Here is a 15,077-nt window from a genome sequence, read left to right on the forward strand (position 1 = left end):
TCTGAAACGGCTGTCGCTGAATTCCATCCGTCTTTTGATAACTAGAATTTCTTAAATTGTATTTATAGAAGAACATACAGTAAATCACGTCACCAACAGTCAAAATAAATACAGCTCACATGCAATATCACATCAGAGAATGCAATTACAAGTCGAGGTAGGGCGGTTAATAATTAAGAATCTAAACCGTCCAAAAGACAAGAGCACTCAAAGGAGATTCCATGATTCCGCTGCATCAATACTAAAAGCAGCCCTTCTGAGATTAATTCTAGATTAGTTCTAGCACGGTGTACCTGAAGAACTAGACCATCACTGGAGCGCATTAAATGTGGACCGGTGTTCCAGAGCAGCATAGATGAGATATCAGGTGGTAATTCACAGAGTAGGGCTTTATAAAATATACACATACCAATGATTTAATACTGCACCCGTCGGCCAGAGAAGCCCAACCTCATCATATCATATAGAAAATAGAACCATGGCACTCGACATGTAAACCCGCCCGCCAGTCGGTCATGACAGACACAGATTACAATACGCCCCCTTTGTGCTTAGGTGCAATTACTAGTGCTATACAGGGAATGATCATTAGTGTGGGTAGTTAACGGAGCAATAGGCGGCCGATGATTTTGGGCAGAACTTTTATTAAAAGGAAATATATTAAAATCCTTCAACCGAATTCGACAGCGCCCTTCCCAATCAGAACGCATCAGCATGCCTCCAAAGCCACGCCTGCTAGGTAGCTAGCAGGCAGCTATGTGTTAACACATTGATTGCCACGTAGTATGCCCATCATTATACCCAGTCTGCCACCGCTGTAAGCCTATGGAGATGTTTACCTTCTTTGCAGGGCTATAACTTTTTAAATATTATAGCTATATCTGCATTACTATGGCCCATTAAACATCGATTATCTATCGTTCCGGATGTGGGAACGTTATATTTTTTCATTCATACATTGTTGTGTTAATACCGTCGAGAATATAAGTATGTGTTTAAGCTTTTCTGCTGTAATTCCAAAAACACTAGTTATAGGCCCTGACGCATATTATAGATTATCGATGGCGTTTCTTTCCTATACACGCTATATTAAAAAATTCAAATGTATATGATCGGTATACATTATGCTTCATCATGCGTGAAGGAAAGGGGGGGGGGGGGGGGGTCGTTTATAATTCCTTGATCGTCAGTAACGGCTTTATTTAGTATGGGTTGGTATATTGATCAGACTGATTGCAAACAAAGAAATGGACAATCGGGCTGAAAATAACGTTAGTGTCCTCTTACCGTTCGCCGATGAGACTGGAGGAAAAATATCCCAATTATTTGACGTTGATCTCCTAGATCCATTTCCGGTTTGTATGACGCAATAAACGCCGAAATCATATAGATTATTGCATTTCGAAAGCGATCCAAATGCACTCGAGTGTGTATATTGATCCACGACACAATATATCTCTGGCGAATGAATTTCTTCGATGCACTGATCGAGACTTCCGGTTTGGCGTGAGTGTAACTCGCCCGACCATCCACCAGGCGGCGGTATTGAGGCGTTGCAATGTCAGAACATGGTGCAGCTGCAGTCCGGAGGGAGGCTGGATGAATTATTATCCCAAAAACGATTTACGCCGTTGTTGGCGTTCAACACATGGCGGGCAATAGCGATTTACATCGTTTATGGCGGACAATGTGTTAAGCAGCAGGCCTTTGTATACGTGCTCAACTGTTATTGCGCCTAACAAGCATGCGTGTCACTAAAGCGTTTGATAGACAGCTCGCTCGTTCCAATCATTTGACTTGGTCGTTCGTTTGATTGGGTGTTGTTGTTTTAGCTCCTGTCCCTTAACCGGAACAACATATATTTTTCATGTTGGTGCCAAGCGTCTTTTAATTTTTTTGTACCATCGATTACTGTGGAGGTATAATAAGAATCTAAAATGTTGCCAAAAATCAGCGGCCACCTATTGATCCTTTAATCAGGGTATCTGCAGGTTTCAACAAGTTAGATTTAAGACTTTCTAATACCAAGTAGAGCAAGATGCAATACCAATTTCACAATTATACTAGCGAAAAAAAAGGAAAAACATGGCAACACTGAACTGGCGGTTGCACTTGCACGCCAATTTAAATTCTTGCATACAAGCTCTTGCCAGACGCACCAAGCTCCCGGTAGCCACGCAAAAAACAACGACTTGAATACAAAAACATGTCATATATTTCATATTATTTCATCTCCCGGCAGCCGGGCTGCCCTCCCCAAAAATGTTATACCTGTGCAAATTAAAGACTTTTTAATACCTTAAATTGAGAATTACGAATATAATAATTTTTAATACCCCGCAGATACCCTGTTAATGCATGTCATAGCTGGTACTATTGTTGACACAGGTGCCAGTGTTTACCTTCCCTGCTGCTCTGGGTACTTCTGCTTGCAGTAGGACTCCAGTGATGCATAGACTTTCTCTCTAAGGAGCTCCACCTCACCGGTGTTGGATAACCCTTTCGCATCTGCAGGGACAGTGCACAGTGACATCTTAAGTACATCTCCATCGTCATTAAAAAGAGAAAAGAGAAAAGGAACGTCTTAATAACTGGGACGTCACAGTGCATCGCTCTGGGGCAACAGGGTACCTGGGTTGAAGAGAACAATGGCTCGTAGGCAGCCAAGCTCCGTCTTGTCCATTTGCATATCTCTCATTTTACTGACCAGCTCGGTAAGAACCCTAAACCATGATGGAGAAAGACGAGGGCGGAAGATATACATGTTAAAAAAAGGATAATGATGGCCGAAGAACAAAACATATCTGAAAAATCAAATTTTTGAGAAAGTGCTGTTTTCGGGTCGGTTTTTTCTCAGAATGCAATTTTTTATGGATATCCAATACAATACACAGTTTTTGAACTATATTACTATATTATGCGTTACCAATACCGACCAATTTCTTTTTATGCAGATTTGTTTTGTTCTTCAGCCATTGATAAGGAGATGACGCACAGCATTTGCTGGAACAAACACTAAAATTTACACTTAATTCAAAGGTCCCCTATTGTAAAAATGGCCTTTTCCAGTGTTTTGCATCGTTTTCAAGCAATGTGGGGTTGTACCAACACTGACAAAATTTGAAATCTGTACCAAATCCCGTTTCTGCAGTTCAGCCGAGACGAGCCATTCTGAATTGACTCGCTCGCTGGTGTGAATAGGTGCTGATCTGCCACCGCCCGCCCACAATCAACTGTGATACGCTGACATTATGAGAAAAATGGAGCGAGTGGAAATAATGCAGAAGCGGTTTCGACAGCAGAGTTGCCACCTACAGCTGTTCCACTATCAGGACTTCCTCAAAAGTGTTCAACAGCGGGCACCCAAGTGGCAACCCATGTAACGCGCTGTGTCGCGAAGTGGCCGACCCGGCTTCGATTCCCGGAACCGCCGTCCTTTGCCGAATGTCTTCCCCCCGCTCTGTCTCCCATTCTTCCTCTCTCTCTCTCTACCGGACTGCCCGGTAGTACAAACAAATAAAAAATCTACCAAAAACATAATAAAAAAAAGGTGTTCAACAGCATAGCTCCAGAGGTGCTTTGATTGAAATAAATCCCAGCTTCCCCCCCTGCGCTGTTTCTATGTGCAGTGAAAACTTCAATGCTTCTAATAAGCTTTGCAATGCATCCTCGTTATTCCGGATGCCCACTAACGTTAACCGCTAGCTAGCCAACCCAGTCACACAGACAGAGAAGACAGCAGCTCCACTAGTAAGTAGGGGTGGAACGGTACGCATTCGAACAGTGTACCGAACAATACACACATGCCCCGAATCGGTGGAGGTCGTACCGAACGGTACGCATTCGGGGCATGCGTGTATTGTTCGGTTATATAACATTATGTTAGCTACGAGCTAACTAACTTTAGCCGCGAGCTAACTAATGTTAGCCGCAAGCTATCCGTGGAAACGCTCACAGAGAAGTGACTCCACGACACCAGTTCGATTAGTGGGGATTGGGGAAGGGGTGTATATTGATGAGTTAATACTTTGACAAATGTTGCCTATATTTTTCAGTTCGGTCTTTGTGTGCTAAACATTATTAAAAGGTAAACTTTTTTCTTTTTACCAAATAAATGAAAAGCATGTTTAAATCAGCAATGCCTCCCCTCTTGCTGTACCAAAATCTCTCCTAGCTCTAACCGTCACTGTCAAAATAATGTGCCCGATGTCAAATGGCCTCATTCTTTCAGTTTTTGCATGACTACGTCCTTGAGAATAACTGAAAAGTTGGATTATTTTTAGGCTATATATCTTATGTTGATGTATGGTATTTTTACCATACATCAACCGTGATACGAACCGAACCGTCGATTTTGTGAACCGTTCCACCCCTACTAGTAATTGTGGTTAGGGATCTCTCTCTCTCTCACACACACACATTATATATATATATATATATAATAAATAAATAAAATATATATAAATAAAAAAGGATGTTACCTGTCAAATATGGCGCCCACCTCTGCACTCTGTACACTCTCCCTGGATTCAAGAAAGTGGATTACTACATTAGCAACTGAAACGTTTGAAAACTAGAGACTAGAAACTACTTTTTTCAGCTACTGGAACATGCACGGCGCCTTGCTTGCTGATGATGTACCTGTCGAAGATGGCTGCCACCCCTGCACTGTCTGCGTTGTCTCTGTGCAGCTCGGAGGCCAGCAGGACCCCGTCCTTTAAAGCCATGGAGCGGTGAGAGAAGGAGGCGATCAGGAGCTCATTCCAGCCTGACGTGGTGGACAAGGTGAAACGCAAATGGCGGAATCAAAATAGACAAGAGCCATGTGAAATATTTCTCATGAATGCTACCGGCCGAATTACAGCAGTAGTGCAGAGTATCGATTCACGCTAGATCAATTGGTACATTTACATGTTTAGTATAAAGTACAAGAGTGTAATATACTAGACAAGAGGGAGCCTTTTCCACAAATATATATATTACTGTCCCGTCTATGAATAAACAAGTGACACTTGTTCCACTTGTTTTATAATAGGCCAGTACTACTCGTCATGAATGCCTGTAAATTGCGATGTACTCAGATCGGTTACTCATATCTGCCCACAAGAGTACTCATTATTCATGTTGATTTATTAAAAAGAATATATATATATATAATAATAAAAGATAATGAAATAAGACAAATATAGATAAACATACAATTGTAAAGAATTAACTAACTATACAATTTTATCTTTTTTTAATATAGTAGCAAGCGGCAATTCCCGGGGTTCAAGCCATTAATTTTTCACAATAAGGTCACACACATGGTTCAGCAGTATTATGAAACACGTCCTGTGAGTTTTGTAATGATTGGGCAGAAAGGCTTGAGGCAAGCTTGGAGAGTGTGGATAGTGGATGTCTACCAGGTTTTGTGTCAATCTGATTTATGGCGTAGGAGTTATGACCTTTCAAAGTTCAAAGGTTTGACATTTAATTACAGCTCCCCCATCAGGCCTATGGGGGTCATATTTCTTGGAGAGTGTTTGCACACAATTTCCAATCAATGGGCCAAATTTCATGTCACATTTACCTACTCACAGGAATTTGCAAAACCATTAATAATAAGAATAAACCAGCACAAAAACAACAGGGTATGACTAGATATAACGTGGGACGAGAGAAACATTTCTAGCGTATATTTTCCTCCATTGTTTCTATCACTATAGATGGCAGTATTTGACTTAAAAAGGAGCTGTAAGTGGTATTTGTTCAAATGTATCATCTACATGTAAAATAATAGCTGTACATTCCAACAGCCATCACTGATATAGATTGTCTGGTCAGTAATGAGAGTATCCCAGTCCCTCTGCTCTGCAGTAAACAGAATACACATTTTATGGTATCGCTTTCCCACTTTATCTTTTATCAGGAGACCTCCATACTGCAAAAATAAGAAATAAAAACAAATATGTGATTGAAACAAGTAAAATAATCTGCCAGCAAATTTGGGTTGGCAAGATTTCTTGAAATAAGTAAAAATATCTAGGGTTCTCTCTCCTGATTGGATGAAGTTGGAAAGGGATACCAGAAAATGTATTTTCTGTTTACTGCAGAGCGGAGGGACTGGGAGACCCATGTTACTGACCAAACACTCTATATCAGTGATGGCTGTCGGAATGTAGAGCTATTTAAGACTTATATCAACAAAGAAATACCACTTACAGCACCTTTAATTCCCGACCCGTGCACATGTGCTGGAATAACAAACATGGAGGAGCGGGACACAGAACGGAACTCCCTGCAACACTCTTGATATAGAAAAAGACAGCTGGTCTCTGATAGAAATCAAGTGCACCTCACTGCACAGCAATACAAATGTCTCGACTTTTCGCACTTTGAGCATTATCAGTACCTGCATGTTTTCATTGAATAAACGTGAATCAATCTGCTTTCCATGGACCATTGGAGGAGGACCCAATATTTAGCCTTCAGTTGTACCTTGTGTTTTTATTTACTTTTCGCTTTTAAAAGCTTGTCAGTCGTCAGTTTTCACGCGACTCAAGCCTATTTGGTTGCATCAAAGTTTACCTCATAAAGTGAATTATTGCTAATTCACCTACTCTGAAATCAATCCGTGGAAATGATTGGTATTGCGCAAGATAAGTGAAAGCTACGGTAGAAAGAGATGCTGAGAGATGTTTTCTGTGTTGCTTGCATGTGTTCCACTTAGTTCTCCCAAGTGCAAGACGATTTTAACCTAGAATTGCTAATCTTACAAACTATTGTGGGTGAATAACTAATTGAAACCTAATAGGTATCATTAGCTTGCAAATTAATCATTATTTTAATTAATTTCACATACCTACGTACTACTGGAATCAGCCATGAAAATATATAATAGTTTGTACATTCAAAATTAAAATGCCTGTCACCTTATCTGTAAAATGCAATTATAAGCCGTTGTGAAAACATATGAAATTGTCAAGGCATGACACCCTGTATCAGACAGTACGTATATGGTTCTGACATTGGGTCTGTGGTAAGAAACAGATTAGCATCCTGTTCTGTTCAACGTCACTTCCAAATAAAAGGAGAAAGGAGAAAGTGCTGTTCATTTGTATTTAGTTCACACTCAAGATTATCAAAAGGTAGTAGTCATAAAGTATGTCGTTATTTTGTATAGACAAATGTTCAATCGAATTTTGTGTTACCCGTGTTACTCTGTGTTCGGGCTCCACTGAGTACATTACTTGCCCACCGCCCCCACCGGTGTAGCGTTTATTTTTATATACCGGTATATATATTTTTAGAAATAAACCCATTTAGTACATTTTTGCCCATCAGTGTCCACGTGCATCAAATATAAAAATGTTTTGTAAAATACTTAGTAATGCATGTTAACAACATTATAAAGTGAACGTGTCTGCACGGACAGCAGATCTATTTTATAGGTCTCAGCAGAGTCGCAGTACAGAGTAGCTTAAGTTTCACTTTTGTAAGACTAAGATTTTACAGCAGATCAATGTAGCCGCATAACGTTAAAGATCAAAGTAAGCTCTCTGTAGATATTGAGTGTCATTTTGTAAAATGTCCGGTGTCACCAGTAATACCGGCTGTTGCCATGAGTTTATTAGTCATGGCAAATTCCACATCACCGCGGCAACCCTAATCTAGATATGAAATGTCCCATATTGTGATAGATTTTGTCCATGCCGCACAGCCCTAGTTTCAGCCCCTTGGCCTTGAACCCCTAAAGATAAATTAACCTACCTGCACGCAGGAGAATGACCTGATCATCCAAGGGCAGCTCAGAGAAGTGAGGGATCCTTTTAGCCCACTCCACCAGAGCAAACAGCTGCTTATCTGCAGTCTGGCAGATGTTGGTGACGGCATCATGGGGCTGAAATCACACAATAAAAAGAGTTGAGTCTCTGTTAAGACAACGAAGGAGAAACACTGCCACTAATTATGTTAATCATAGGGGCATAGAGCAGTCGTCTGGTAATACGGAGGTACCAGGTTTTTGGCTCCTCCCCGCAGTGTGTCGAAGTGTCCTTGAGCAAGACACTTAACCCTTAACTGCTCCCGATAAGCAGGTTGGCACCTCGCATGGTCGCCTCCGCCGTCGGTGTGAATGTGTGTGAATGTGTGTGAATGTGAGGCATAAGCTGTAAAGCGCTTTGGATAAAAGCCTTATATAAATGCAGTCCATTTACCATCCTGAACTTATGAACATATTGTTACGAAAAGAGGCAAGTTATCTTACAACTCTCCAAGGCAACAATAACAAGTTATTGTATAGGATATATTTATGAGATGAGATTATTTTCGCTACACTATACAACAGGGGTCGGGAACCTATGGCTCGCAAGCCATATATGGCTCTTCTGGTGACAGCATATGGCTCCCAGAATTTTTTGAGTACATTTTTTTTTTTTTTATACTTGTGTTATTTCTTAATAATACTGTGTCATTTTAAAGTAAACAGAAATTAGTTTTGAAGATACAGCTAATAGTATCTGTAGCTGAAGATATAGCGAGCAGAGCTGGCGAGGGAACACAAGTGGACAGAAATTAAAAAATCTTCAACCTGAAGACCAGCTGATTCTTAAAACTTGGAACGAGCTTCCTGTGACATACAACACAATGCAGCGTGAGTATTGCCGTATTGACCATGTTTGGCTCTACATATGCATGTGGGCAGTCATTCTCGCATATGAGGAACATTAAGACCAACCTACGCTCACGTTTAACTGATGGAAGCCTCAACACCTGCATGAAGCTCAACCTCACCACGTATGAACCAGACTACAAGGCCATCAGCAAAACCATGCAGCATCAGAAGTCGCATTAAAAGTAAGACATATTTAATTTATTATACGTTAAAAATACTATATGGCTCTCAATGAGATATATTTAGAAATATTTTGCTTTTATGGCTCTCCCAGTCAAAAAGGTTCCTGACCCCTGCTCTACAAGCTTCGGTGCGCTTGTTATTAATTACCGGGTGCTCCCGATTGCTGTGCAAATTTGAACAGCTTGTAGTAAGAGTCATATATATCTTCCGCCAGTATATAAAGCTATTGCCCAACGCGCTGCGGAGCCACTCACAGTGTTGGCCGCAGAGCCTCCGTCAGAGTGGAGCTCGGTCCTCTGCTCCACGGCGGTCTCCGCCTCCAAGATCTTCTCCACGGGCATCTCCTCGTTCACCGCAATGCTGCACTCCAGCTCTCCCTCCCGTTCGCGGTTCCTCTGACGCTCCTCCTGCACTGCTGTAGGGCAGCGAGGAGGAGGACCGGGGGTTTATGTCGGGGGAGGGGGCGGGGGAAAGGGGGATTATATATTCGATACAAAGAGGAGGGAAAAAGACATGGGTGCCGTTATGCGAAATGGTCGATTTTTCTTTTCATCAAATCAACTCTTTGCTACCAAATTGACATCCGGTAGGTAGCAACGCTTTCTCTTTCTTTTATAAAAAATAATAATTAAGCAGCTATATGTAGACTTTTTACATTGTCCATTTAATTTTGAGAGCTTGGTATAATTAATTATCTTATAAGACTATTAACACTTTGAGCGCCACTCACGGCTAATCTCGGGTTTACGGACGTTGAAAGCCACGTCACGGCTTTTCTCGGATTTTTTTTTTTTTTTAAGCGATCTGAAATCATATTGCATCACGCGAGCCTACGGTTGGAGATCCAGGGGCCGCCGGCGATCAGATGTGAAAAAAGCGCCCCCTATCGTCTCCCAGATGGTAAATCACCCTTTTGGAATGGTCTCAATGAAAATTGGGGGGAAAAAATATTCCAGTCCACTGATGCAGCCGGAGTTACCAGAGTTCATTCTGGAGCCTCTGAGCCGCGGCGATCATGGGTTATACTGTACACACGTTGGATCAATATACTTATCGATTTTTTCGAATGGTGATCAGGAATTGGAATATACCATTTGGATACCATCTGATGTCAGGTAAGGAATCTATGTTATCAGTGTTAGGATAATCAGACTCGTTTTCATGGAGATATAAGCGTTTCCACTATATGTGATATGGCTGTTTCACTGTAAAAGCCATGAGGAAATAATAGCAGCGATTCCCACGAGCGTGCGTGCGCACACATATACTATCGACCATCTAGCGTTTATTTGAAAACGATTCATAAATAGACAGACAAATGATAACATTCTGGAATATTCCAGTAAAAGGCGATTATCATGGAATGTGTTGTTTTTTCTTCGAAACCGAGTGGTTTTCAAAATGCTATAAAAAGGAAATGAAGCGATAAAAACACAATCTGCTTTGCCAATGTTGACTGGAAAATGATTATTTGATAAGCGATGGGCAGATTAGACACATAGCATAATTTAAAACATAGATTAGGCGATATTAACGTTACATGGGCCATGGACCGTGGCATTCAACGGGGTAAAAAGGAAAACACGGCCCGGCACTGAAAGTGTTAAGGTCAAACTAAAATAAAACGTAGATAGAACATAAAACATCATGTTGGACATGTCGTCACTGGGAATTCTACAGGACTGCTTTAAATGTTTTCAACTAAGTAATTTGGTTTACAATACTAAATCACCCAGTAAGGCTATGGATTTCCTGAGGACTGGTCTAATCTTTAAAAAAAGTATTTTATACCAAGTATGAATGCACTGCTAAACTAGCTCAATTTGATGGATCAGTATTGGATTTGTACAGGCTACAGTGGTCAGATTGTTGTCATAAAGCATCCTCCTCCACCAGCAGCAGTGCTGTGCATGGTGTATAGCCATGTTAGCTTGTGTGCTAGCTATCTAAACATAGCAGGGTAATTTTTATTTTTATTGACCTCTCTCGAAACCCACCCTCTTTTCTTGATCATCCAATCACAACTGTTGCTTCCCTTTGTGGAAGAGGGCAGGCTTGAGATAGGTCAGTTAGTCCAGTAAACAAGCTACACAGGAGAATTAAAGTGACCTTGTAGACCTAGGTTGTCAATCAAAATATTGGGGCGGGACTAATCACCTGAAATGGTCAGGCTTGAGAAAGGCATCTTATAACAGGCTGCATAAATTACATTGAATCTTTATACATTGTACACATGACTTTACCAAGCCATTATTTGACACTTTATGTCCCCCTTTAGTAGTGGCCGTCTTTATGGCAAGTTATATTGAAAAATAAATGAAAATGATCTTGCTTGGGTTAGTTTTGTTGCTTATATATTGATCATAGTGATACGCTATATGAATGATATACAGCTGTTTGACTATTAAAAAATAAATCAGTTAATTATATAACATTTCACTTTTTTTGTATTTTATGGGCATAACAAGCTATTAAATGTATTTGACAATGATATATTGACATATTGATATATGAGATCAAAATATTCTACACATAGAAGCTTTAAAAAGGACCATACCAGCCTAAATTTGACTGCTGTGTCTTAGCTGATATCAACTTACCTTATTAAACCCCATTCACACCGCCATTGATGTTGAAAAGGGGTGGAAAATACTCCATGAGACTTGAAGGTTGTTTGAAAGTTAGTAGGTATATGTAACACTGCCTTCTGAAAAACAACGCATCGTTTTATTTTCGCTCACGCGGCAATCTTCCGTATTCAGTTGGGTGCGCTTATTATTAATTAGCGGGTGCTGCCGGTTGCTGCGCAATTTTTAACAGCTTGTAGTAGTCATACAGTAACACTAGCGAAAATAAACGGTACGGTAATTTTCACAAGGGCAAATTACCTGCGCCTAGCGACTTTCAAGTTTCATGGAGCATATTTTCAACCCCTTCCAACGTCAACGGCAGTGAGAAAGGTAGGCCGAGATCTAGGGTTGGATACCAAACTACCGAATTACATCTGTACTACAGAGTACTGATTCACGCTAGATCAATCTGTACCAAATTTCTGTACCAAATTTCATAGTGTAATATGCTAGACAAAGAGGGAGCCTATTCCACAAATATATATTATATTACCGTCCCGTCTCTTGGGCCTTTGGAAAGACCGGACGCGGTCAGAGGAGTTTGATCATATTTACTGAGGATGGCCAGATAATGTGGATATTTAAACATTTAAAAACATGATCATGCGATTTCTTTTGTGTGGTGTGTTACAATAAATAAGAAAATGTTCTAAATAAATAACAATGTTTTTTTTTATTTTTTACAACTGAAATAATGTGCTTTGTTATTACAGAGAGTTAAGTACAGGAAAAAAGGTACCGTTGGGTACACTACCAACACCGAATTCCAGTAACTGGTACCGGTTCAAATGTGAACGGTACCCAACCCTACCGAGATCTACACCCATGCAAACTAAATTTGTTAAACACGGACAAACTCAGGTAATGGAGAGAAGTCAAAATTTGAAATTTAAATAAACACAACCGAGTACCGAGACGCTGCATGTATTCCCAGTTGGACAATCTACACAAACATGCACAGGTCTAACGTACCAGGTTCATTATTTTGAGAAACACATTGAAATACAATCTCTCAATAAGACTTGAAATCATATTCGTCTACCCTTATTTATGTTTTTTGGATTTGAAATCCTTACATTTTTGACGTTCATCTTGGACCACTACAGAAGCAGGGAGAGAAAGAGTAGAGGGGGGGGGGGGACGACGACAAGGGAAGAAGGGGACAGGGGTTAGTTATACAAATCTGCCCTGACATCCCAGTCTTTCCCCGGGTTGATTCAAGTCTACCGCTCTAGCACCCTCCCCCACGATTTACACAGAGAGTAATCAAATGTCAGAGAAAAGGTCATAGACATCTTAATTGGGCTACAAGTTAACATGATTCAGACTAGGCCTCGTGTGATCCCAAGAAGAGGCTAAGGAATTGACGGTGGTTCAAGCCGTTTCCAAAAGATATCCCATCTGCTCAGCTCTCTGCTAGAGGTGAAAGAACAGCCTACCGGTAGATGAAATTGGGAGGGAAGTTTGAGAGTTGAGTTAAAGACACTTTCGGGTAGATCAGTCCCTCCCTCCTCCTATCACACTGTCAAACAGCGGCATCTTCTTTTTCTTTTTGTAAAGGATTTGAAAAATAAAAAAGGATGCCAGAACCTCCATAAGCCATATAGCCTCTCAACCTCTTATTATGGCAGCAATAATTCAATGTTATGGTTTATCGTCTTTCAATGGGATCATATCAAGATGGAATTATGATACACAATTGTATCAGTCTATATTAATGATAGCCAGTGTTGTAGTACTCAAGTCAGAGTGCTGGACTGACTTTCAGGACACGTGACTCGACTTGGACTCGAGCATTGACTGCATTCAGACTCGGAAGGTGCAGACTCGGACTTGTTAATTGATAAAGTTTTTTTTTTTTTTTTGTAATAGCCCCTAATCATTTGGCATAAGATATTGATGGCTAGTGCATTTGTTTGGCTATTGTGTCACAAAGTAAATAAACTGTGTCATTTATGTTTAATGTAGACCTTTCTTTATTTGTATGTCAGCTCTTTGACTGCCAGAGTGGAGGTGACTCAACCTTGATGACTTGGACTCGGACTAGGGTAATGTGGACTCGACTCTGGCTCTTCTTTGGTGACTCTGACTCGAACACTGGGGACTCGAGACTCGACCTCGAGATTTAGTGACTGATGATAGCACACACACACCATATTAACTCAAATGTATCTCAAAAATTAAGTATGAGGTAGTTGAGGGAAAATCATGGAGAAAATTACAGATCTTTCAACATTGTCATACAGTTCCAACGCAATGAGCATCAATTGGGTTATCAAATATATTATAATGTAATTCTGCACACATAAAAGATATACAATACATCAATATGAGAAAAAAAAAGATGGACATCTCAAAACCCGCCCTCTTTTCTTGATCCTCCAATCACAACTGTCAGACAAATAAGTTTGACAACCAAACGGATTGGAGGGTAGAGAAAAGAGGACGGGATTTGAGATAGGTGCATTGTTCTCCCAGACCGCCCCACCTTCGTGCATACCTTCCCTCTTCATGCCCATGGCCAGGCACTTCTGGTAGCGGCAGTACTGGCAGCGGTTGCGCTGGCGCTTGTCCACCAGGCACTCTTTGTTGTCCCTGCAGGTGTAACTCAGGTCTTTGCGCACGGTGCGTTTGAAGAAGCCCTTGCAACCTTCGCAGCTGTACACTCCATAGTGCTTGCCTGCGGTTTGAGAGGAAGGCGAGGGAGAAAAGAGAGCCGGTGAGAGGGGGTGACCGAGCTGATAAGAACCGTGAAGGATGACATTGTGGATAGGGGTTAGCGTCGACACGTCAGACCTGTGGAGGGTTACACGCCACTTCATGCTGAAGTTGAGCTCCTGTGCGCAGGGCTTGCCAACACTGGATGAGGGGGGGGGTAGTTCGCTAGTACAGACATGCAGTTCATTTTAGATATTGATTGAAGAAGTGTGTTTTTAGCCGACAACGGAAACTTAGGCGGGTTTCGTTTCACTATTGTGGAGTGAGAACCGAGAATAGCCTGCTTCTCTTTGCTCTCCTTGTTACTGTTACTAGCCAACAGGCCCTCATTGTTACTAGCCAATGGGCCCTCCTTGTTACTAGCCAATGGGCCCTCCTTGTTACTAGCCAATGGGCCCTCCTTGTTACTAGCCAATGGGCCCTCCTTGTTACTAGCCAACGGGCCGGTTTCAGACCCAATGGAAAACAGACGTGTCTGGATTGGCAATGTGCAAGGACATCCTGTAGCCGGTTAACCAGTCGGAACTCTCTGAGGTCTCCGTGCATGGGAGAACAATAGGCTCGAAAAGGTATGAAAACGTCCTCATCTCGGCTGAGAGAATTTTTCATAAATGCCGAAAATGTTGCGTGATTCAGAATTAGGTAAAGAAAATTGGTATTCGCAATTTCTAGTGCTTTGAAATATCCGTTTCCTTATTTGCTAAATGTAATACAACTTGTAAATGGATTAATTATTGTTAACTTGTCTGGCTGTATGATTTCCCTTGCTGTCTAAGGAACTACACTTGAGTCGTAGGGGAGGGGCCGAGTACTTTCACTCTCCCTTTGTGTGTGTGCGTGCAGCGCATAATACCTCCGGGAATCCGCGGATGGTCGCGTAAAAGTGACCA

General features: G+C 41.3%; 1 protein-coding gene across 1 annotated transcript in view; it reads right to left on the reverse strand.

Annotated features, from left to right (window-relative positions):
• LOC311245806 (retinoic acid receptor RXR-beta-A-like) overlaps positions 1-15,077 on the reverse strand; it is a 42,256-nt gene that overhangs the window by 1,929 nt on the left and 25,250 nt on the right. The window contains 8 exon segments of the mRNA XM_084335794.1: positions 2,403-2,508; positions 2,632-2,723; positions 4,482-4,523; positions 4,642-4,768; positions 7,753-7,882; positions 9,094-9,254; positions 12,546-12,569; positions 13,970-14,149. Coding sequence (XP_084191920.1) covers positions 2,403-2,508; positions 2,632-2,723; positions 4,482-4,523; positions 4,642-4,768; positions 7,753-7,882; positions 9,094-9,254; positions 12,546-12,569; positions 13,970-14,149 — 862 coding nt within the window.

Source organism: Notolepis coatsorum, assembly GCF_963971535.1.
Source record: "Notolepis coatsorum genome assembly, chromosome: 19".
Lineage (NCBI taxonomy): Eukaryota > Metazoa > Chordata > Actinopteri > Aulopiformes > Paralepididae > Notolepis > Notolepis coatsorum.